The sequence below is a fragment of the Phoenix dactylifera genome, chromosome 8 (assembly GCF_051530095.1).
Source record: "Phoenix dactylifera cultivar Ajwa chromosome 8, Ajwa_hap1_PhDact_Kaust_v1.1, whole genome shotgun sequence".
Taxonomy (NCBI): domain Eukaryota; kingdom Viridiplantae; phylum Streptophyta; class Magnoliopsida; order Arecales; family Arecaceae; genus Phoenix; species Phoenix dactylifera.
Genome location: NC_143197.1, coordinates 18,811,760 through 18,837,763, shown reverse-complemented (window position 1 = coordinate 18,837,763; position 26,004 = coordinate 18,811,760). Strand labels below are relative to the sequence as shown.

Here is a 26,004-nt window from a genome sequence, read left to right as displayed (position 1 = left end):
CATGAGAGGTCTTTGCAAAGAGCTAGCACTCCGGTAAGACTTTATCTCAGATGATTAAATCCTCGTATGGATACCTGTAAAGGCCAGACAATTGTGCGGCTCAAACAGGAACCTAGAATAGATCATCAGGCTGCGGTGTTCTACACCTGCAGAATTTTTGAAGATGAGATCTTCAAATCTAAAACTTTTGATTTTTGTTTCAGTTTTATAAATCTTAATCAACCCTCCTCAGATCCTAATCTTCCCTCCCTAATGAGTTCAAAGATCTTCTGAATTTGGATCCATAAAAAATTTTGAATTCTACGATCCGAGGCGCGTTCATACGATGAACGACGTTCCGTTCGAATTCCGCTGCGAACATCGCATCGAACAGGGCGTAACTCAGCACACCTGACTCCAGAGACTATATGGCTTAAGCATAAACCAAACCGCATGCCGAGCGATGAAAGCCTCGCGCCTCTCCAAAGGGGACTGCACCCCCAGACCACCGTCGTTGGTAGGAAGGCAAATCTGCTCCCAAGCCACCAGATGCACTCCGTGGCCCCCACTGTGGGATCCCCATAAGAAGCTTCGAAGAAGACGCTCGATCCTCAACAAAGTCGTCTTCGGCACCACAATGTTGGCCATAAGATACATCGGTATGGATCCCAACACCGATATGATCAAAGTCAGTCTCCCCATCATGGATAGGGAAGATGCCCTCCATCCCTCCAACCTACTCTAGACCCGCTGCACCAGGCCCGAACACTCCGCCACTCATAGCCGCCGGCCAATGATGGGAACTCCCAGGTAGGTCAGCGTCCCCTCCTGCTCTAGTATCTGCAGTATCCTCCGGATCTTCTGTCGGACTCTGGTCTCCGTGCTGGGGCTGAAAGTGATAGCTGACTTCAGAAAGTTCACTCTTTGGCCAGACGCCGCACGGTAGTCCGCCAATCCTGCGAAGAACCCATGCCTCAGCAACTCGTGCCCTGGTCAGGAGAAGGCAATCATCTGCAAAAAATAAGTGAGAGAGAGGTCGGGCCCCCGGTGCTGGAGTATAGGCCTCCAGCTCCCGGCTGGCGCAGACTCTCTGCAAAGCACGTGACAAAATATCGGCACAGATAATAAACAAATATGGGGATAAGAGACATCCCTGCCGCAACCCCATGGTGGACTCAAAGAAAGATGACGGTGTGCCGTTGACCAAGATAAAAAACTTTGGCCCCCGGACGCACCCCATGACCCATCCAATCCACCGCCTATGGAAACCGTATGCCTCCAATGCCCGCTGGAGAAAGCTCCACCTGATCCTGTCATAAGCTCTCTCCATATCCAGCTTGATGGCCATCAAGCCGCGCTGCTTCGGTGCTCTCTGAAGATCTCACATCATTTTTTAGGCCAACAAAACATTGTATGAGATATTTCTACCAGCTACAAAAGCCCCTTGCTCATGGCTGATGATACCAGGCAAAAGGGGCTTCATCCTGCCCACTATTATTCTCGCCACAACCTTATATAAGATTGTGCACAAGCTAATGGGCCTGAAGTGACGAGGCTCGGCCGTATCCTGATGCTTAGGTATAAGCGTGATGAAAGTGGCCTTCCAATCCTCAGGCATCGCTGCCTGGGTAAAGAAACACTGGATAGCCTCCACCACAGCTCGACGAATAATACTCCAATACTGCCGAAAGAAGAAAGGAGGAAAACTGTCAGGTCCCGAGGCCTTGTCTGCTGCCAAGGCCCAGACTGCCTCCTGCACCTCCTATGCCAACACCGGTCGGATCAGGGATGCCCTCTCAACATCACCAATGCCCACCTCCACCCTCAGAGGGTAGTCTTCATCACTAGCCTCCTCATCCTCTGTCCATCCGGCGCGGAAAAAGTCAAGTAAGGTCTGTCGGACAGCAGGCTCATCCTCCACCTGATGGTCGGACCCATCTCGTAGAGCTGAAATGCATTTTCACAACTTGTGGAATGTGCTGGAAAGGATGTATAATCGAACAAACAAGGCAGGTTCAGCGCCATGCAAGTTAAACTTATCTTATAATCATTACATATGTCTTCCACATCATTATCTTATTTAAAGACTGCAGTTGTACTATATAACATCATACACATAGACATAAATTAATATGCATATTTTATAGTCATCATGTTGAGTGTCAAGATGGTTAATTAATACATGGAACGACAAAGAGAAAAGTTTTTCCAATGTCATGCATGCATAACGTGCATGCCAATCACTAGCAATAATATACAAAGATTATTGGTTGTATGTAACAATCATTATGTTAAATCGTCGCATGTCATCATCAATTAGGTTGGATTTCGCTAGGCCAGCGTGTTTCAGGACAAACACCTGGGCCACCTAGGCCAGCTGTTTAAGATTCTGATGTGCTTTTAAAAGATTCTGATATGCTAAAGCTGTCTATAAGAATGAGCTCTCCCTTGCTTCCATTTAGGTGAGATAGATTTCCACGTAAGCTAATCATGTAGAATAATCTTTTTGATTGTTAATATATAATATTAAAAAAAGTATTTCCTTCCTTACTGATACAAGCTTTAATTGCTTCCATCTCAAGTTTATCCTTCCTTTTTCTGTCAGAATAAATCTAAAGCATTCAGGGCTTCTTTGAACTGCTCCATTATGGTTTGTATTGAACTACGGTAGCTTTTTTATTATATGATGCCTATTAATGTACCTGAAAGCCTGTATAAATACCTTCTTTTGTACTTTAGTTCCCCCCCTTTTCCCTTGCAGTTTTATTCTTTTGATAAAGAAAGTGATGCCAGCCTTCAGAACCTTCTCTTTTTTTGATGGATCCCCTCTTATTCTCCAGTCATCCGTTTGATTTCTTCAACTCCAGTAGCCCCAAGAGTTCTCAGGTTACAGGGTGAGGCCTAGAAGGTCACTGGAAATTAGTTTATCAGTGGATATACATAAACCTGGCCCAGGTCGGCCACAGGTTGGCCAAAGGCTAGCTTGCCACAGCCATTTTTTTTTTATATTTTTTTACTTTTATTGTTTTGACAGGAGTGGGAACTAGCCGCCCACTGGATTCAGTCAACGACAATCGATAAGACAACGCCCACTAAGCCCCGAAAAACATGCAGCAACCCCGCGGGCAACTGAGATTTCCCAATTTGAAAACAAAACTAGGGCAGAGCTGCACAGCTGTCCCAAGATTTTTATGAGAAGATTCCAGTACTCCTCTCCAACCAAACAACCCATATGTAAATCCATCAGTAGGTGGTTTCATATAATAATAGATTGGAATACCCAAAAACTTAGATTCAATCTGATTGAAAGAAAATTTTCTCAACTCTTCAACTTGTATCTCTTAAATTTTTTTAAAAAAATAAAAAATAAGCAACAATAGAATTTGGTTTTTTTTTTTGTTAATAATTTAAAAACTAAGATGTATAATCTCTATTTATAATATTGTAATATGTCGTTGCATAATTCAAGTCGGTTTCTCCTGTAGTTCGATTAGGTCTAGCTTTCCGGAAATAAATATGACTAGTAAAAATAAATATAAGAAAACTAAATTTTATATAAAGTAGATCTCGATTTTTATATCAGCTTCGCTTTCTATTGCTCAATCAAATTCTTCTAGAATTGAGACATACACCCGATCAAGATCTTTTTCCGAAAAATAATTTTGGGTTTAGCAATTCTGTTTAAGAGCCCAAATGATAAAATGTGGGCCTAATTGCTGAGGGAATAGCCCCTCTTATGAGTAGCGCTATATTACAATTTTGAAAAAGTTATTTAATTTGAAAAAAAATTATCTTAATTGGACATTGTAAACTGAAGTTATAGCCTCTAAAAGTTTGGTGCGCGATTCAGCTACCTGATGTGGCGGATCTTCCTCTTGGATCCTACCTAATCCTACCCATAGTGGCCAAATTAGTTCACATTGAGTCTAGTGATCCTCCTATATCAAAACTAGATCTACACTACCGATAGTTCCTATTAGACTTGATCTAGATCTACAGAGTAAGGTCTGCTATATATAGCAGCCTTGATAATCTACGGCCCAAATTCAAATATTTATGAACTAACTTTATAATTAAATACCTCCTTTTCTTAGCAAACCATTAATATGGGTTCAACTAGATCTGATTTTGATTAAAGGTTGTGATGAATGATCTTCCAACAAGTCTAAGGAATCTTGTCTATGCCATGAGGAAGACTCTACGTTGTTCTACAAACCTATACTTGAAAAAAATATTCTGACACTAGTAAATATAAACTATTTAGAAAATTTAGATTCTCCAACAATGCTTTCACTTTTTTATTTTTAAAATAAAAATATTTTTTATATTATTTTTAATTTTAATAAATAAATTGTGTTTAGTTACATTTATTAATTATTTTTACTTTTTTAGATAAAAATATTCAAAATCAAACTTCTTTGATCCTACGGTGGGTAAAGGTGACATGGTGGCAACAACGATTGTGGTAGTAGTGATACAGATAATATTTGTAGTGATGGAGATACTGGCAGCAGTGATGGAGGTAGAAACAATAGCTATAGTAGTAGAGATAGTTGCGACACCATGGCACAGGTGGTGGTGTCGAAGGGGAGGTGGAAAGAATATAAGGAGAGGGGACAAAGAATTTTCTTGAAAAGTTTTAATATTTTATTTTCAAAAAAAATGAAAGATCTTGCTTTCATTCTTTTCAAAAAATTATGATAATAGTTTTTTTGAAAAATAAAATTACTAGTACAAACATGATTCTAGATATGCCACAATTTTACTTTAAAAATAAAAAAAGAAAAACAATATATTTCCTTTGTTAATTACTTATTATTTGAACTTCTTTTCACATTAAAACTTAAAGGTGGATTTCAAATCACGCTCATATAATTTATCAAATTCAAATACAAATACCCACTGAATTGGCCCAATTAAATTCCTCGTTGGAAATTGGAATTTGAAGAAAATTGTATTCTGGTTGGATATCTTTGAAGCAAGTCATATTTAGGTTAAATGTCTGAATTCGTATCAGGAGGGTACAGATAAGTTGGCTTAACTAATAAGTTTGTTAAACATCGCTCAATATATAAAGGGGCTATTGGAGCATAAGATCCACTTTCTAGCCACTTTTTCTTTCCACTTAACTAAATTTCTTGTTTTTTCTTAGCTCCACTTCGCATCCCAACCATCACTTATTCAAAATCTTATATTTCTCTTTATTTTAAAATGTTTTTCATAAACAATGGGATATACACAATTTTTTCATTCTAAAATGCCTTTGAACAATATAGCCTAATGGAAAGAAACATTACAATGGTTTTCTCATCTCGAATAAATTTTAGATTGAAGCCTTTAAAATGATTATTATTCTAATTAATTAGGTGGTATAAAAATTATTCATTGTGAATCAACTGTGTCAATTTTTAGGGTTACTCATAGATCATAATTCGGCATCGATTGACAACTACACGTGTTGTCACATGGTTCAATAGGAGGAAATAGGACAAATAATAAGAGCACACTTAAATACATGGTTAGGGCTGGAAATGGGCCGGGTTTAGGTTGGGCCACCCCTTGCCTGATATAGGTTGGACTACAAAAGCCCAAGTATTTCCACAGAGCTTGGGCTCGCCCAAGTTCTAACATGGGCCTGGTCCAAAGTTGAATGAGGGCTCTTTGCCATCCAAGTTGTCCATGGAATAATATGTTTTTATTTCTTTTATCTTATCCGGCTCCTTCTTACCTCGTCTGCACCTTTTTTTTTCTTTTGCTTCTATGTATTATCATTATTTTCTTGAATGTCATTAGGCATTAGTCTCATGCATTCTCTGTTAAGAAAAAAAGAAAAGAAGAAATGGAGACTTTTATTTGAATTCCCCATGACATTTGGAAACTAATACATGACCAAGATAGAGCCATAAAGTGGTAAAGTATTCATATACACTATCTTATGGCTCCCACTTTCAATTAAAAACAGAAACCTCAAACACTTGCAGCAGTTAGAAAAGAGCCCCAGGTCCTGAGGTTTGCAATACACTGAGAGCATGACTTTCTAATTGACAAAGGCACACTTCTTCCTGATCTCCCCCTGATTGCCTGTAAGCACTTCAATGTTCCCCATCTTAACCATGGACTCCCCAAAGTCCCTGAAGAATTCAGATGGGAAACCATTGGCTTGGGCTTGGCGTTCAACATAAGCTTTGGTCTGGCTGTCAAGAATGAGAGTTGCGTCTGAAGTGAAGAGCGCCCTCCTTTTGGCCACCAGCTTATAGTAGCTCGTGTCAAATGTCCTAAAGCTCCCAGGATCCATTTCCACAATGGTGGTCGCATCATTAGGCCTGCACTTGCTCTTCAATTTTGGTAGGTAATTTTTGTCTAGCATTGGATCGGCATCACCATTTCCGGTGAAGTTGTATAGACGATTCGAGAAAGACGAGCAATGCGAGGTCCCTATTGTATGCCCACCTAGTCGAAAAGAGCATAAGTTAGTAAAGTTACCAGATAACAAATGCTCATGTCTCTCCAACGAGATCAACAATTTTCTCATTTTTGTCACAACTTGTTTAAGGAGTATACAACAATGAATAATATATATTGGACTCCTTCAAATTAATGTAACATAAGTTCATTAGGCTTGTTTGAACTGATCAATGACGACTGGATATATTGTGAAATGACACGGATATTCTTTTTGTGTTTGCAATTTGTTTGTATAGTAGGGACCTGATTTCCATTATACCTGAGAGAACAACAAGGTCCTTGGCATTTAAACCCTTCGGGATGAAGAAGAGATTCAATATCTGACTGGTGCTGAAGAATGGTGGTGGCAAGTTGGTTAAGGTCTCTGAGGCTACTGATATTTTCCCGTCCCTTCGGCCGGTGGGTACTTCCCAATATGGTCCTTTGGTCTGAAACAAGAAAGGATTCAGTTAAAAAACACACACAGAAAACTGCTAAACTCATGAAGGATCAAGCTGTGAAGTGGCAAAAGATCATATTTTCTTACCAAAAGCACTCCATCCCTAGCTACTAGAGCTAAGATGTCGGCGCATGAAACAATGCCAGGACAAGCCTTCTCCAATTTAGCCTTGATGCGATCGATCACCCCATAACCTCGTAGGCTTAAATTCGGGCGTCCATCCTTCTCAGCTGGATTGTTCTGATCAGTACCATTCAATAGAATCGAAGCATCACATCCCTGCGGAGAGTTGCATTTTGTTAGACGGTGTTCTTCATCATTTGAACAATATAGGTATGAGAATGCTTCTAGGGAACGAGGCAGTTGAATGACATACACGCACAAAACAATCATGGAAATGCATCCTAAGTAAAGGGCCGGCGAGGCTCGGTGCAAGTGACATGATCGTAGTCATCTCCTTGCGAATGATCTCTTCAGCTTTGGGGCATGTCTTTTGGTAGAATCCAACCTGCAAGCCTTGTGCATCTGATGAACCTAAGAGGAGGAGCACAAGGGCCAAATTTAGAAAGATCATGGAAGGGACGTCCTTAGGGGCCATTTACAGTGGAAAATGGAGAGATATTAGTTTGATGCTTGGATGGATGGGGGCTTGTACCACGTTATATAGGCGAGTGCCCAGCCTTGGGAACGTGTGTACAAAAAGTCATGCACTACCGCATGGAATTTTTTTTTTTTCTTCAGTAAAACCGGATATTTATAATATTATGCTTGAGTAAATGTAACTAAGAGAATTTCCGTGCAAAATGTTAGACAAGTAAATAGGAGCCGTGGAAATAGAAGCCCATAAAATAGTTTTTGTATGATTGGCTACAAATGATGCAACTCAATCTAGTGTATTACACTAAATGGTTTATTTTAAACAAACATAAGAAGCAATGCTATATACACTGACTGCATGGAAGTCGTAAACCAAGTGGTTTATAATTTAATAAGGAAGTGGAAGGATGCTAAGAATGATTAGGGTAAAAAGGGCAGGCCATGTGGGATGAAATCTACAGGCAAGGATTTTTAAGCTGGCAATGAAATATTCAAGTCTTAATTCATAATTACAGATCCTAAAAACACTCCTTTCCTTTATTAATTTTATATGAGAAGGATTTTGTGAGACATGTGACATGCAAGGTAGTTGACCACGAGCTCACGTCATGTGCTTGGCCAAGTAAGTCTTTGGTCTAATGAGCACTCAACCTGCATTAGAATGGCCTCGTATCGGTTCATGCACTTGGACCTATCATCCTTATATACAACGAAGCGATGATTGAGCTTGTTTCATTTAAAAAAAGGGAATCAAACTAAGGCAGAGACCATAACCACTTGTTTCAGCGCATCGATCTTAATGGATGATGGAGACTCAACATGTGGGGTGTGCATTTTTTTCCTTTTAAGATACAAATTGCCAACATGGATCAGCATTGCTTCATATGAAAATGTTATCTAATCTTATCGACTACTAAATAACCGAGACGGAACTTGCACATGGCCAAAAACGGCACTTTAATTGGAACTAACTCAAACTAAAGATGCAACGAGAAACAAAGTTTCGTGTAGTTAAAGTCTAGAGCAAATGACTCCTTTGTTTAATTTAAACAAAATAATGTGTTCAGTTTAGTTTAGTCTAGCTGTGCAAAGATGGACCAAAGCTGCGCATCCCAGGGATCTTACAAAACCTAGCCATAATGATATCAAACAGAAAACTACAACATTATTGACAACAGCCTACAGGTTTCATGTTTCCATGGCTAAATACTAGTGTGCTGCTGCCGGTTTATCTAGTGAACAAATAAAATCTTGGATAATGCATGGCCTTATATTGATTTTCCTTTACTTCTTGTGCTTCCCACTTTAGTATTATATATCAATATGGTAAAGACTAGTGACATAGACTGTGAATTCAACCAAATCCAAGTTATTTAGAGATGCTAGGGTTTCTTCTATAGAGGAACTAAAGCAAAGTCTTTTTGTAAGCAAGATGTCCCTTTGTTGTACAAGTATTCCTTTTTCACAGTGTTTTATCATGAATTATTTTAGTGTCTCTGAATGAATGATGTTTGAGATATTGTACAGCTTTAATGATAAATGTACATGCTTCTTCTTTTGATTTTATTTTTTGTATTAGATATATAAAGAATGGAGTTCTAAAATGCTGAAAGAATATTTAAATTAAGATACTGCTTGGTGTCACTTTCATTTCTTAGTTTCATTTTTCTTAAAAATAAAATTATAGAAACCCAAACAAAAAACATGTATAGTATTATTCTTCTTTTTATTTTTAATAGTCATTTTCATGACTTTTAGAAAAATTTAAAATAATAAATCCATATCTCCAATATTTTTAAAGCAAGAGACTCATTTTTTAGCACTATACCACCAAAATCTTCTCACCAACCATTGCTACTTCCACCATCGCTGTCTCCACCATCAGCTGTTGCCACACCATTGTTACTATTATCACCACCTCGATCACATTGTCAATGCCTCGCCACCGTCACTAATATTTCTATTGTCGCCTTTATTACACCATTGTCATTATTATTACCTCTACTACTCAATTATGCCCTCCTCATGACCACCATCATTGTCGCGCTTCCTCCACACTACCACTACTATTATTATCACCTCTGTCATACTACCATTGTCTCCACTATTTCCGCTGCTACTACCATGCATGAAAAAATAATTGACTATACCATATATATATTTATATTTTTAACACTTGAAACAAGAAAACAAAATTTTTATTTTTAACTTCTAAAAATAGAAAAAATAGAAGTGATGCTAAATGATATCAACATTTTTGAATCTCATTTCTTCTTATTGATGTTTGAAATATAGAAGGAATGCATACAATAGACAAGCATTTGGTATGATTTTCTGATACTCTTCACTTGTCTTCTTGGAGAATGACAACATCATGCACATCGAACAAACTTTTAATTTCAAAAGAATCCTTTTCGTTACATTTGCAGTATAAAGGAAGGGTTTTGATATTTTGGTAGAAACATGAGCCAAAAAAATTATGAATGGGTGCAATACATTAGCAAGCTTGGCATTATGCATGCTCTGATTTTGATTTTCCATATTATTTTTAATAATAGGTGATTAGTGTATTCTTGGTATTTCTGCTAACTTAGATTGCTTGCGCATATAAAGTTAGATAATATTTCTTAGTGTTTTGTATCATAATTTGCTAAAAAAATTAAATTTATGATCTAAAAGGATCACCAAATTCGATGTGGACCATTTTTATGACCACAGGTTAACTCGATATGGACCACTTTAGCTACTACAGGTAGGAATGGATAGGGATTAGGAGTGAGTTCCGCCACACTAGAAAGCTGAATTATGAGCCAAACTTTCGGAAGCCATAACTTAATCCTATAACGTCTAATTAAGATGATTTCTCTTTTTTAAATTTGGATAACTTTTTGAGATCTACAATGCAGCTCTAATCTATTAATAGGTAAAAACATGCTGAAATTCTATCATTTGAGTTCCGACATAAGTTGATCAAACCAATTTTTTTAGAAAATAATTTGACCAAATATATCTTTCAATCTGTGAGGAATTAGATAGAGCGACAGAATTAAAATTAATGTAGGAGTCGAGATCTACCATCTATAATATTTTAGTTTTTTCAGGTTTATTTTTATAAAGCTTGTCCTATTTGAACTAGGAATCCGATTAGAATTATAAAAAGTGGACCTCACAACTATCATGAATAGAGGCTATGTACCTCAATTTTGACCAACAATTGTATAATTAAGTGATCAGTGAAAGAAAATAGACCAAAGCCCTACTTTCGCCAATTGTTCCAACTTTTCTATTTTTTTTAAGAGATTTGGGTTAAGTCGGTTGTCAAAATTCTACTTTCTCCCTAATCGGATCAATTAGAAAGATTCTAATTAGTTTGTTAAGATTGTTTGATAAATTGGTCAAGCATGTTGTTCTTACTATTCTATTTGTTTGTCCTTGAATTATACAAGAATATTGTATGTATTTTGTGACTCTTAAAAAGAGGTTATTTTGGACATATGATCTATTTTAAGTAATGAATTTGGAAACTTAACCGGGTAGTTTGTCGATTTGCATCTCTATATATTCTCAATATGGCTATGATGTAGCCTTGCAAATGGAGATAGTGTATTGGCTTTGTCGATTTGTAATCTAAAACACTAGTTTAGCCACCGAGCTACTGGTAGTTAGAATAGTGCTACCTGTTATTTGGTATCTATTATTTAGCACTTGATGCACTTTATATATGTCATATATATTGTTTTGCGAATCGATAAATGACCCAAGCTACTGGGTTATGTGGCCATAGCATGATATTGAGTTTGTTAATAGTTTATGAAAAGTAAATTTTCGTAAAAGTCATCCATTGAGATTTGATGAAAATAAAGCTTTAATGCCTGATCAATATTATGTTTGTAAACTATTATTTTAGTTTATCATTCACTTGGTATGCTTAGAGCATACTTCGGAATGTTGATACTTACTAGCTAGTTTAGCTCACTTTTGTTTATTTTTCTCTATTTTCATATTTTGAATAGTGGCTCGGGGGAGTGCATGCGCGCGTAGATTTACTTTGGAGTTTCTAGTAGATCTAGTTGTCTTTGATTATTTATGTCTAATTAGACTTCTTTTCTATTAGCTTTATTTTTGATTATTTGGAGACACTTATTTGGTTTATTGCCCATAATGTGTTGGAGCATTGTGACTCTTTGTCATTTTGGATTAATTGTTTGTTGAGGAGAATCAATTACTTAGATTAATCATTTCCTTGTTTCTATAGGATTGAGTAAGCCTTGTTTTTATATCGAATTTATTGAGATTTGATTAAGTTTGTTAATCAAGTAGCCTTACAAAATTATAAGGTTTGCCTTGCAAGCATGTGACATCTGTCATGCTCTTAGTTCCGGGGCATAACATTTACTTTCGGTAATACCATCCCAAAACTAGATTTGGATTTAGTACAGAGATACCCATAGGAACTCTATGACATTCACTCTATCCCAACACATGCACATTTGATAATCATCTCTCTTCCCATTTCTTCTCTATACCTATTGAATGAATGGAAGAGGGAAACCACTTCCCTCTCTAGAAATTCATCAAAATTTGAAAAAAAAAGAGCAAATAATATTTCTACCATGTATATGTTTGTATGTATATATTCCCATACTTATACTAGGATTTTAATCCAAGTCATGAGTTAGAGAGTTATTCCCATATTGTTCCAGTTGGATTTGAATGGGAAACCTTTCCTGACAGCTACACTATCGAGGCCCAAAGTAGGAACAGCCGGGTAGTCTCCTATTTTGTTACTAATTGGCAAAAGGTATAAGATGGTATCTCTAAAAATTCGTCTCAAGTTTTGAGTGGTGAGAGTTGGGTTCTTAGTTCTCATATTTAGTTGGATTAGCAATTAATAGTCCTAGTTGAACTGGAATTGCTGGAGTTTTTATGGAGCAGCCATAATAGTTTATGTACCGTGGGATCAAACATGAAGTGGGTGGGTTCTTTAGTCTACAACGGCAGTCAACTTGGAGAACAACCCGTCTCCTACTTTCCATGGGAGGATCCATCGAGTTTGTGGCTGAGTCAAAATAAAGGCTTTATGAGAGATTCTGTGGGAAATCGGAGTCCTTGTACAAGCGGGCTGCCAGTTGTTTTTATATACGGAGGTTTTATATCATGGGTTGCAGAAGAGGCTGTGGGCGCTCCTACACGAAGGCGGCAGATTTCTGGTGCTTAATAGCCGTGATCACGTCAAGCTCTAGGCAAGGTACTTGGTTCCTCCTGAAGTCCACCGCGGAGGAGCAACCCATAAATTAGAGCGTCTAGAAGACAAACAATATTAAGACTTTTGGGTATTATATTTGCATATTATTATATATGACTAATTTCTGTAAACTGAAAATTATGTTAAGATGTACAATAAATTAAAGTAAAAATTTCATATTCCCAAAATTTTCTATGTCATATTCAGCAATTTTAATTTCATATAATATATTTCAGGGACTTATATCTAAAAGATGTTAATCTAAAAAATAGTTTAGTATATCTTACAATATACTATTTTGATTAAATAATATACTAACTTAAATTTTAGGTTGAACAATTTTCATGAAAGCTTATGATCTTGTCTATATCAAGTAATTATTAGGTTCGTCAAGACTTGATATAATAAATGATATGAAGTCGTAGCACTTGATATTTACAAATCACAATTCGAATATGGTGCCAATCACAGAATAAGTCCTCTCTAGCACGATAATGGCTTGAGCTCTACAACATGGCTTAGGTTTGCTACTACTTCTCAATATGGAAATATAGAAGATATCATGTACATTGGCTAGAATAGGTGGCAAAACAAAGCTATAAACTTTCTCACCAACTCTTTCTAGTTTCTCAAATAAACCAACAAACCCGGGATTCAAGTTGCCCTGAATTTTGAACCTCACGATTTCTATTGTAAGTGACACTATAAGAAATACATGTCACCCACTTGAAACTATAGTTTGCATCTCCTCACATCCACATAACTTTTTCATCTACTCTATATTATCATCTTTTAGTCTGCTAATTATACTTGCAAATTTGTGGTGTATTGTTCTATGAGGATATGGTGGTTTTTATATCTTTGACTTGTTCTTTTGGATCAGGAGCACGATAATTAAGGTGGTATCAGAGCAAAACCGGTCAGCATAGGCCTATTTGGATTTTCTATGAGTTCCTTCTCCTCGATTGAATCATTAGTGTTACATTCTTTGAGTTGCCTCTAAATAGGTTTCATCTAATATAGAGAAATAATGTAGGTCCTATTTAACTCTATTTTTCCTTTCTACTTGCTCCTCTATGAGCTTTTGTCTTTCCTTAAGCTGATCTAGCATATGTACGTTTCTCTCTATGAGCCCATTCTACTCTTTTTCTTTTGCCTTGACAATCTGCTCTATGTTCTAATTCTTAAGGAGAAACGACTTAGTCATTTGTAAATGCATGACAACCCAATTTGTCATTATCAAATAGGATATAGTAAATATCTCCAATGAGCACTGTCAGAACATTTGGTTGCAAGGATATCTCCAAGCATCTAAGAAGGTTTATTATGTACAGGGATAGGACAACTATGATTTGCTTTGAATTCAAGAAGAAATCTATGCTCCACTTCCAAATTTTCAAACTAAATCTATAGAAGCAAATTAACTTTTAGGCATGTTAAAATCCAACCCAAAAGCTTAAACTCATAGGTGAATAGAATAAGCATCCAAGAAGGTATATTATGTATAGAGATAGGACAACTATAATTTGCATTGAAATCAAAAAGAATCTATGCTTCTACTTTCAAATTTCTAAACTAAATCTATAGCACCAAATTAACTTTTAGACATGTTAAAACTCGACCCAAAAGCTTAAACCGGTAGGCGGATGGACCCATGCATATATAACCACCAATAAGGACTCTTCTCTATTCAATATGGGATTATTACTACTCTCTTAAATAAGAACTTTGGACGATCTATGGGCAAGAGGGATAAGACCTTGTTAAAACCCAACCAAGAAGGTTATCCTAGTAGATGGATAGATCCAAATGAGTATATAAGCACCACTAATATCTCTTCCACGATCAATATGGGATTATTATTGCTCTATCTACAAGTTTAGCTAGCAAACTTTCCTGTTTTCCCCTCTTGTACTTTTAGCTATGTGTTATACATTTTGAAGAATAATTAATAATGGCATGAACAATAAGAACTTTAAAAGAAAAAGGAGTTACTTATAAGTCTATTGCTGGTGCTGTTAATGACAACATGGTTTTTTCTTGACCTAACATGCAACCTACAAAATAATAGACAAGTACCTAACGTATAAATCTAAATAAGGTAATTTGGCAACTAGGTTAATGATGGAGGTTTAAATATGTAAAATTATGGACATCTGGATTGAGTTGAATTGGGTTAGATTGGAAGGGGTTATCTAATGTTGACCTATTTTAGCCACGGCCAATATATAAATCAAAATTAGCTGTAGGTCAGGTAGATAATATATTAGCAAAACCTAGCATTGTTTTCAAACTAATTAATAGGTACTTGAGCTGCAGAGGTAAAACAAACTTATTTTATTTTCAGTAAAATTCACAATTTAAATATTTTATTTTAAGAAAAAATGGAGAGGATGCTGACTTGATAAGTCTTATAAAGGATTGTTAATATAAAATTTAAGAAAAAATAAAATTAGATATTCAACTCTGAAATGGAGGTAGAGAGGGAGGAAAGGAGATATGGGATTTGAGAGAGAGGATAGTTGATATGTTTTTAAAAGGGAATTCTTCCAATCATTCTTATAAATTTGTAAGACAAAAATAATAAGAAAAATAATTATCAAATTTTGTGATGAGTTTGCCGGATGGAAAGAGTAGTTAGGATAAAGATAAGAGGAATTTGGAACACTAAAAAGATCAAATTAAATATGGGAATTGGATGAAAAAGAGAGGATCGAGACCAGTTGTGTGCACATTTTTCTGAAACGACTCATATTGATTGTTGTTATCATGTTGATGATTGCCATGAAATAAAGTTTTCTTTATGAAATAGAGAATTATCCATCTACTATGAAACCACACTATTTTCAAAACCTTAACGATTAGAATAGGGGACAGATCATGTGAGAGTAGAGTATTGGGCTGAAGCCGGCAGATAGAGTATTGGGCTGAAGCCGGCAGCCAGCCGACTTCAGCCCAGGCCCAAAAGCACGGAGCAGGGGTTCCTGCTCCATCTTCCTCGGAGCCGAACTCTCTGCGGCAGTTGAATTCCCCGAACACGCCGGGGAGTTCGAACGGCCGCCGGCCGTTCCGTGGCACGGTTGCCACGATCCTCGCGGGTGGCGCAACCGCCCGCGAGCCAATCCGCCCCGGAGAGGCCTATAAAACCCTCCTCTTCACCTTCCTGAGAGGCATCGAGCTCTCTCTTCCTCTCCTCCCTCTGCTCCTGCTTCCCAGGTGGCCGGCGTGCCGCCTCGGCCAACCACCATCACCACCCGAACCCTTATTCCCCTGATTTCCCCCTGTTTTGAGATCTATTTTGGCCATCAGAAAGCCCCGCCACCATCGCCGCCGCTAGCCGCCGGACCGAGCCACCCTCGGCTGGGACCCCTCCTCTCCGCCACCGCCGGTAAGTTCCCTCCGCTCTTCAATTTCTAGCCGAACCAAGTCACAGTTCTTCCTCCATTCCGGCCCTAAACCGGCGGCTCTCTTCCTTCTTTGTTTCCTTCTTCCCCTGGAAGTGTTGGGAGGAAGGGGCACATCGTGGGCCGAACTGAGCAAGCTTGATACAATGGGTACGCCCCAGTAGGGTCCAATTTGGGCTCAGTTATGCCATATTGGGCTCTACTGAGATTGTACCGATTATGGGCCCAACTTGGGCAATTTAGCTGTGTTGGGCTGTATCCATTTGTGGGCCCAACTTGAGCCCAATTCGGCTGTATTAGGCTTCGTTAGGGTTGTACCCACTGTGGGCCCAACTTGGGCCCACTCAGCCGTGTTGGGCGCTATTGAGTTGTACCCATTATAGGCCTAATTTTAGCCCATTTCAGCCGACTCGGGCCTTATTGGGCCGTGTCCAATATGGACCAATGCGGGCCTATTAGGCCATATCCAATATGAGCCAAGTTTGGGCCATGTCCAATGTAGGCTAATGCGAGCCCATTGGGCCATATCCAATATGGGCCAATGCAGGCCTATTGGGCCGAGCTCATTGTGGTTCAAGTTTGGGTCGTATTCACCTTGGGCTTATTCATCCATTATGAGGCCGTGTCCAATAGTATTTTTGACTTTATTTGGCTCCGAAACTAATAAAGAAATTAATTATATTTAAATAGATAATCCTGATCTGCCTACCTGAAGTAAGATTTAAAGGGAGAAGAGGTAAGTAACTTAATACTTCAAAGTTAATTTTCCAAAGTACGTGATAACGTAATTATTAGTGGATTTAATTTTGATATATGTTTTTAAATTAATTAAACGGGTCAGGCATGTTAATAATTATTTAAAAATTATGTTATATGTTATGAAATGTAGAAAATGTGACTGGGCAAATTATAAAAAATCTATTTTGTATACATGTATGTATTCTCAGCATGGCTATGATCTAGTTCTGTCAATAGAAATTATTCGTGGGCCTTGTTGACTTGTAATTTGTGAGGAACTGGTTCCGATACCGTGCCACCAATAATTAGAATAGTGGTTTTTGGACACTATTGCCACTGGTGATTAGAATAGTGATTTTTGGACACCGTTGCTACCCGTGGTTAACAATAGTGGTTTTTGGCACTTGTTACGACCCATGCCACCGGGTTACGTGGCCATTGTCTATTTATGTTGGAATTTTAGTATCAAACTTTTTATGAAAATGCTTAGTAAATTTTGAAAGAAAAGAAAATATGTTATTTGTATTTTATTTTTCAGTCATTGTTTTGTGTTTTGATTAATTATCTGGCATGCTTTGACCCTACTCTGGGGTATTATGTTGTTTACTAGGCTAGTGTAGCTCATTATCTTATTTTTCTATTTTTTAGATCTACAGATATGATTACATGGGATTGAGGAGTGCTCTAGATTTTAGAGATATAATTCAATTATTGACATTTTAGTTAGATTAGTTAGATTATTTGATTTATGTCAGCACACATTATTTTGAAATTATTGTAAGAACTATATGCATAAGTAGATGACCCTCAGTTGCAAAAGATTAGAAATGATATTGAGTCAGGTTCTCAGTCAGAGTTCAGAATTATTGAGGATGGATCATTGAGATTCAGGAATAGAATTTGTATTCTAAATAATTCTAAATTAAAAAAAAATTATGGGAGAAGCTCATAATACTGGATATACAGTGCATCCTGGAGGTACTAAGATGTATAAGGATTTGAAAAATATGTTTTGGTGGTATCAGAGCCTAGGTTTTAGGATCCTTAGGATTCGTCAGAAAGGTTGAGAGTTGGGTAGAAATTAGGCAAGGAAACAGTTGTCATTATTTACTTTTGTTATTGATAAATTTATATTATCATATCTGAATTCTTTTGAGATGCTTATTGAAATCAGAATGCTAGCTAATTGTACTCGTAGTCAAAGTATGAATAAACTATTTTAGGAGTTTTATGGATGAAGCAATTTTTATTTCAGGTTATGATTAAATTAGATTTTGACTAAATGAAGTACTAGCCATAGAATATTAGCGTACATTGTTTATTAGTATATAAGTGTTTTGGAAGTTCAACTTGATATAAGGTGTGCTGATGTACTTCTAGCTTGAAGTTAACTATGTCAGTAGCAAGTTAAGGTTCATTTATAAAATGTTGTTTAAGGTTTGAGCTAGAAAATATTTTATAATATTCATTGAAATATTCTTTGAGGATTAAAATTTGTATGTGGATCATGCATGAAACTCTTATGAAGAAGAAAAATATATTTGGGATGAGACACTAGAATTTTTCTTTGGCTTTACCTAGAACTTTAAATTTAGATCTTTATAATGCAAATTTGTATTTTGATTGGAAGTAACTTAGTAAACTTCTAAGAATAATAGAGGTTTAAATTATTTTAAGCTGGTGGACAATTAACTTTGTGATTTGGAAATATCTTCTGATGGTTTTTCTTGTTAAGGAGAATTTTGTTGTCAAAAAGAAGAATAATATTTTTGATTTTGACTGATACGACTGTCATTGTGTTATTAGTAGGTTCTTCTATCTATATGTAAGAAAAAAAAAAAGAAAAAAAAAATCTAACATCTCAAGTTTAGGATTAGTGGAGTGTTGGTTTCTGATCTTGGATTTGGAATGTTTTAGTATAGATCTTTTTTCTCTTGGATTTGTAACTTATACTTTTGAAAGAATTCATGAATAAATATCAATCTTGAAAAATTGATTTTATTGGAGCTTGGTGAAATTATTAATAATTTTAATTATCGTCTTTGGATCCAAATAATAGATCTTATTCATGTCTATCGGAGAATATGTGATGTATATAAAACTTCAATTCGAAGTTTGATCTAGGGTCTTTTGTTAATATTGTTGAGGTTGCTGATGAAATCTAGATTTGTATGAAGAATTTGAATTTTAGAGGCTTATATGGTTATGATGGATGATTTTTGATAAATACTAAAGATCTCAGTGAAGAAAATTTTAGGAGAGATGATCAAGTCGGTTTTACTCATTTGTGTCGATTTAAAGTCTTTTAACTTGGGTGGAGCAACAAGAAAATTCTTCTGGATATTTTTACTTATAGGAGTTGACTTGGAATCGTCTACTTGAATTGATAAGACAAGTAAGATTCAATTCATTTTGAATTATAGTAACTAGCCTATATGAGGGTTTTGAATGTATACATTGACTCAAGGGTACTTCTAGATGGATGTGCTCGAGGAAAAAAAGAAAAAAAGAGAGAGGAACTATTACTAAAAGAATGAAATAGTTAATGAGTTTATGGTGTTTTGAGTAGATTCTCTAAGTCTAGTAGATTTACAAGATCCCGAAATGTTTGCAATATTGCAAATAAAAATATTTTACTTATTTGAGGAATTGATCTCAATGTAAAATTATTGAGTTTTTATCTTGGTGGAATTTTCTGTAAATCTTTGAACCAAATTATTAGATTTTTGTGAAAAAAATATAAATAAAGGTCATGAATTGATCATGGATTTTGTATCACTATAGGAGAAATGCTAGTGGAATTTCAAGAAAGGCCTTAATGAGTTTAATCTAGAAGATAAGATTCAAGAAGGTTGAATATGCTCATAAGTAAGTTAATCTGGAAACATTTAATTCATCAAAGCATAAAATTAATATTCTTAAAAGAGAGATCAATATCAAATTGTATAAAGAAATTGTCAAAAGAATCTAGAGTTGGCTTAGTTCAAATTAAATCTAGAATATGATTACTTGATCATACGATGGTACTAATATGGCAAGTATCTTGAGGGTTAATCATGATCTAATGTATTTGGGAAGTAAGGATAAAAATTTTGCCTGGATATTATTAAAAAAATGTTGATGATCTGGAATCATTAAAAAAATTTGGAGAATATTGATCAGAGTTGCACAGCGAACGTATGGTAGACTGAGTCATTTTAAACTGGTCAAAGATATTGACTATGTTTTGGTAACATGTTATGATAAAAGACTAGATTGTTCAATAAAGAAGGTTTTTGTTAATAAGGGAAGGTTAGGTTAATCATGATAAGACTTTTTTATCTCTAAAATATATTCTTCTATTATTGGTATGCTGAAGAAAATTTTGAGCATTTTATGACTAAGGTGAGTTGATCATGATCTAAATTTTTAAGTATCCAAATAAGTCATCTGTAATTGTTCCCTCTTTATGATTTATAAGTTTAAACTAAACTTTAAGTTTTGTGATATATTGAATCATGGTATCAATATGTTGCCTTCTCGGACTTGCTCTTGTGATTCGATGCTAATCATTTTTGAGATAGACATTGCTATCTAATGACCATTATTATATGTTCATTTTGTGAATCACATTCCTAACCGTATAACGATTTGACTTTAAGGTTGGTCATTATCTTTTGTGGGATCAGCACTCTACCATAATATGTGTATCAAATCCATTTCATTTCAAGTTTTATCCCAAATACAACTAATTAGCTTTAATCCATTTTGTTGTGAACCAATCCCAATCCGATCTGGAGTGAACTTGCATCAAGATGATGACTTTAATTAGTCACTTATCTAGTGTTAATCTTGCTAGTTTATATGAAATTTTTGATAGTTGATTTAAAGTTATCTATCGCACTGATTTTGATTGAGAAGAATGAGATTTTGGATTTATGTCAGACAATGGGCTGAGCATCTCTAAATTTGAAAGCCCTAAATTCTTTAATTTTGAGGACGAATTTTTTTTTGGAAGGAGAGATGTGAGAATAGAGTATTGGGCTGAAGCCAGCAAACCCAGCCAACTTCAATCCAGGCCCAAAAGCACGGAGCAGGGGGTTCCTGCTCCGTCCTTCTCAGAGCCGAACTACCGCGGAGCTGCAACCACTACAAGGTAGTTGAACTCCCCGACCATGCCAAGGAGTTAGAACGGCCACCAGTCGTTCCGTGGTGCGGTTGCCACAATCTTAGCGGGCGGCGCAACCGCCCGCAAGCCTATCCGCCCTGGAGAGGCCTATAAAGCCCTCCTCTTCACCTTCCTGAGAGGCATCGAGCTCTCCCTTCCTCCTCTTCCTCTCGTCCCTCTCCTCCCTCTCCTCCCTCTCCCTTCCTCTCTTTCCTCTCGTCCCTCTCCTCCCTTTGCTCCTGCTTCCCAAGTGGTCGACGTGCCGCCTCGGCCAATCACCATCACCACTCGAGCCCTTATTCCCCTGATTTTTTCCTATTTTGAGATCTATTATGGCTGTCGAAAAGCCCCACGGCCATCGCTGCCGCTAGCCATCGGGCCGACCCACCCTCGGTTGGGATCCCTCCTCTCCGCAACCGTCGGTAAGTTCCCTCTGCTCTTCAATTTCTAACCGAACCAAGTCATGGTTCTTCCTCTATTCCAGCCCCAAATCGAAACTGCTCTCGATTTTTGCTCTGCATCGGCCACTGTAGCAATTGCCCGCCAGCATTACGACCGGCTGGCCGTCGATGGGGCGATGGCTTCAGGCCACCCAGACCGGCCACCCCGCCGGCTCTCTTCCTTCTTTGATTCCTTCTTCCCTTGTTTGTGGAAGTGTTGGGAAGAAAAGGCCTATCATGGGCCTTATTGGGCCAAGCTTGGGCCCTGTTCAATGTGGGCCCACTGCAGCCATGTTGGGTCCTATTGGGGCCATACCCATTGTGGGCCCAACTTGGGCCTAGCTCAGTCGTGTTGGGCCAAGTTGGGTTGTACCCATTGTGAGCACAACTTGGGCCCAGATCAGTCGTATTAGGCCCTATTGGGGTTATACCCATTGTGGGCTCTACTATGGGCCAATTCAGTCGTGTTGGGCCTAGTTGGATCGTACCCATTGCGGGCCCAACTTGGGCCTACTTTAGCCATGTTAGGCCCAGTTGGGTTGTACCATTGTGGGCCCAACTTGAGCCCAGTTCAGCCGTGTTGGGCCCTATTAGGGTCGTACCCATTGTGGGCCCAACTTAGACCCAATTCAGCTGTGTTGGGCCCTATTGGGTCCATACCCATTGCGGGCCCAACTTTGGCCCACTTCAGTCATATTAGGCCCAGTTGGGTTGTACACATTGTGGGCCCGACTTGGGCCCAATTCAGCCGTGTTGGGCCCTATTGGGGCCATACCTATTGTGGGCCCAATTTGGTTGCAGTTCAGCTGTGTTGGGCCCTATTAGGGTCGTACCCATTGTTGGCCCAACTTTGGCCCACTTCAGCCGACTTCAGGCCCTATTGGGCCGTATGCAATATGGGCCAATACGGGCCTATTGGGCCATGTCCAATATGGGTCAAGTTTGGGCCCTATTGGGTCGTGTTCAATATGGGCTAATGCGGGTCATTGTGCCGTATCCAACGTGGGCCAATGCGGGCCTATTGGGTCGAGCTCATTGTGGGTCGAGTTTTGGCCGTATTCACCTCGGGCTTGTTTATGCATTATGAGGCCGTGTCCAATAATATTTTTGACTTTACTTAGCTTTTAAACTAATAAAAAAATTAATTATATTTAAAACGAGAAGAGGTAAGTAAGTTAATACTTTAAAATGTATTTTCCAAAGTACTTGGTAAAGTAATTATTAATGAATTTATTTTTTATTTATGTTTTGAAATTAGTTAAACAGGTCAGGTATATTAATAATCATTTAAAAATTATGTTGTATGTTATAAAATCTGAAAAACGTGACTAGACAAATTATGAAAAATCTATTTTGTGTACATATATGTATTCTCAGCATGGCTATGATCTGACCTCACCTATGGAGAATATTCGTTGGCCTTGTCGATTTATAATCTGTGAAAAACCGGTTTCGATACCGCACTACCGGTGATTAGAATAGTGGATTTTGGACACCGTTGCCACTGGTGAATAACAATAGTAGTTTTTGGCACTTTGTCTGACCTATGCTAATAGGTTGCGGCCATAGCCTGTTTATGTTGGGATTCTGATATCAAAGTTTTTTATGAAAATATTTAGTAAATTTCAAAAGAAAAAATATGTTATTTGTGATTTATTTTTCAGTCATTGTTTTGTGCTTTGATTAATTATCTGGAATGCTTTGACCCCACTCTGGGATATTATGTTTTGCTTACTAGGCTAGTGTAGCTCATTATTTTATTTTTCTATTTTTCAGATTCAGAAGCATGATCACACGGGATTGGAGTGTGCGCTAGATTTCAGAGATTTAATTCAATCATTGGCATTTGAGTTAGATTAGTTTAGATTATTAGATTTATGTCAGTACGTTACTTTAGAGTTATTGTAACGACTATTTGATTAAATTAATGTTTAAATATATTTTAAAATTTTGCAATTGCTTCGATACATGTCTGTACGGCGGAGAAGCAAGAAAGTCAATGCAACGATCTGGTTTAAATAACTCAGGCACGACCCGCCACTTTTGTTTCCATTCTCCAATCAAACCAAACGTTGACGGAAAGAAAACACCTGCATTTAGTTAACCGTTTCCCAGCTATTTAACGAGAGCTAGAAAGAAGCGTGGAGTGGTTCCATTTCTCAAGGTCAAGGATTAACGTTACAAAAAGAGCTTAACTGAAAGACACCTGGCCAGGGATGAGCTCTACGTGTTTGCAGTTCATTATCGTGCTAGATTTTCAGTATAAACAGCATTAACTAGAAAAGCTCTTGCAGGAGTACATGGACGTGATCTTTGAGACATCCAGAGGAAGGCACTTCACCATAGAGATTGGCTTCTTTGACACAGTGCTCGAGATCAAGGAAAAGATCAAGAGGCATGAAGGCTACCCAGTCTCGAGCCAGAAGCTGGTCTTCAAAGGCGAGGAACTGATCGACGATCGAGACACCGAGCACTACGAAATTCTTCAAGGCTCTCGACTACAGTTGATCGTCGCCGAGCCTGACGACGGAAGTCGAGTGAGTGCTGAGGATGCTGGTCGGGTCCATGTTATTGTCAAGATTCCGATTTCGAAGAGACAACTGTCGTTGGGGGTCAGTGTGATGGACGTTGTTAGCAGTTTGAAGGAGAGAATTCAGGAGTCCGAAGGCATTCCAGTAAATCGATTTGCATTGTTTTATGGCACCATCGAGTTGCAAGACAATCGAGCATTGGCTGACTATGGAGTTACTGAACATTCTGAAGTGAATGTAGTTACAAGGCCATTTCTGCCGGCGCCAACAACCTCTGCATCCAAGAAATTGAAGCTGCTGGTGCTGCCGAAATGCGGGACAAAGAAGATACCAGTTGAAGTGAATGCATCGGATAATGTAAGCGAGCTGAGGAAGGAGTTGCAGAGATTGCATGCTCATCTACAATTTGATCTGCCCAGCGAGGGATACTTCTTCATTTATAAGCAGAATGTTATGGATGATGATCAAACCTTCCGTTGGCATGATATACGGCCAGGTGATACCATTGAAATTTTTAATGGGAATGTGACCGGCGGATCATGATGTTCATTTGTTTTATTTGTTTTATTTTTAATACTGCGCATTTCAGATTTAATGGTAAGCCTGCTCTGGATTTAGCAATAAACACCAATTAAAATTCTGGTGGTTGAGAACAGAATGCGATTGCAATTTGATCTTCATTTTGGTTAAAATATTATTATGATTCTTAGTTGGGATCTAGAGATCTTTTAGAGAAGCAGTGTTGGGTTTTTTCTGAATAGTTTAATAATTTATGTTATGACATCAATTGTCGATAATTTATATTTGATTCCAATTGGGTGCAGCACAACACGGGTGATCTTTTTCGGGATTAGTGACGAAATGGTTGGAACTTTTGTTCAGCATTTCGTCTTCAAGTTGGACATGTTTTTCATAATTGGTGATGAAACGGTTGGAACTCATTGAACATTGTGGCACGTGAGAACCAATTTGCCAAAGAGAGGAAGCTCAGAAAGAAAGTTCTACTAAAGGGATGAGTGATACCAGAGGGAACGTACAATATGTTGAAGTAGAGGAAGAATTGTCGATATCTTAATCCTTTTCCCGGAGGTGATCCTCTGTTTAGAGCAATTCTTGGTCACAAGTTAGTCTATTCTTCATCCAACAACTAGATATGATGTTGTTATGAAGACTTAAATAGTTGGACAGAGTCATGGGAGGCCTTGAAAAACCCATCCCAAATAGCATGACAAGGTAAAAAGGGGTAGCATGACTCGTCTAACAACTATTTAAGTCTTTTACTAGCATTGAACAGGATCAATGCATGTCATGAAGGAAGGAAGGCTATGGTTCCTCCTCTGATTGGCTCTCTTGTTTCTCTCAGAATGGGATGGCTATACTAGACAAGAGAGTCATTACCATGGATTTTCTTTTCTTTTTTCGAGTTTTTTTCCTTTTTTGATTCTTTGTAACTCTCAAACTGGAAATACTAAACAAAGAGAGGAGGCTATACTAATAAGAGAATACCAAAACATCTTAGAGATTAATGGAGAATTTAGTCCATTCTGCAACAGTTATGTTAGTCAGTAGATAGAACATCCATCTTGGCAAAAAGTACAATATACATCTCTTAACCACCACCACCATTATCATCATCATCACAATAATAATAATAATAATAATAATAATAGTTGAAATATAATATTAATAGTAATAAAATAATAATTTTAATAATAATAATAATAATAATAATTGCAGTAGTATCAAATGTAGCATCAATAATGATGATAATATGTGAAACCTAGTGGACTGGGGCTGGTCCACTTGACCGGCCCAGCCCAAAGGCAAATGGGAGGAAGACTCCAACTGGAGCCTTCTTCCTCGCTTCCGATCGCGATGAGGAATCCTCCTTATTGTGATGATCGAAAGTTCATCGTAATTCAGAGACCATTGGATGAGGCTAGGAAAACTCTATTTATAGAGCTCCTCCACCCTTATTCGAGTTCACTAAGATTGAGCCACCGACTCCAAGCTTCTCCT

At 37.6% G+C, this 26,004-nt stretch overlaps 2 protein-coding genes across 2 annotated transcripts; one reads left to right on the top strand and one right to left on the bottom strand.

Moving 5' to 3' along the window:
• Positions 1-5,807: 5,807 nt before the first annotated feature.
• LOC103696304 (peroxidase 27-like) lies at positions 5,808-7,513 on the bottom strand. Its single transcript, XM_039116530.3, has 4 exons — positions 7,260-7,513; positions 6,971-7,162; positions 6,704-6,872; positions 5,808-6,429 (listed from the first exon to the last, which is right to left on the bottom strand). The coding sequence occupies exons 1-4, from the start codon at positions 7,479-7,481 to the stop codon at positions 6,017-6,019; spliced, it is 996 nt and encodes a 331-aa protein (XP_038972458.3). The 5' UTR covers positions 7,482-7,513; the 3' UTR covers positions 5,808-6,016.
• An 8,105-nt stretch (positions 7,514-15,618) lies between these two features.
• Positions 15,619-24,955, top strand: LOC103698757 (polyubiquitin-like). Its single transcript, XM_088702972.2, has 2 exons — positions 15,619-16,113; positions 23,749-24,955. The coding sequence occupies exon 2, from the start codon at positions 23,755-23,757 to the stop codon at positions 24,526-24,528; it is 774 nt and encodes a 257-aa protein (XP_088559098.1). The 5' UTR covers positions 15,619-16,113; positions 23,749-23,754; the 3' UTR covers positions 24,529-24,955.
• The last annotated feature ends 1,049 nt before the right edge of the window (positions 24,956-26,004 follow it).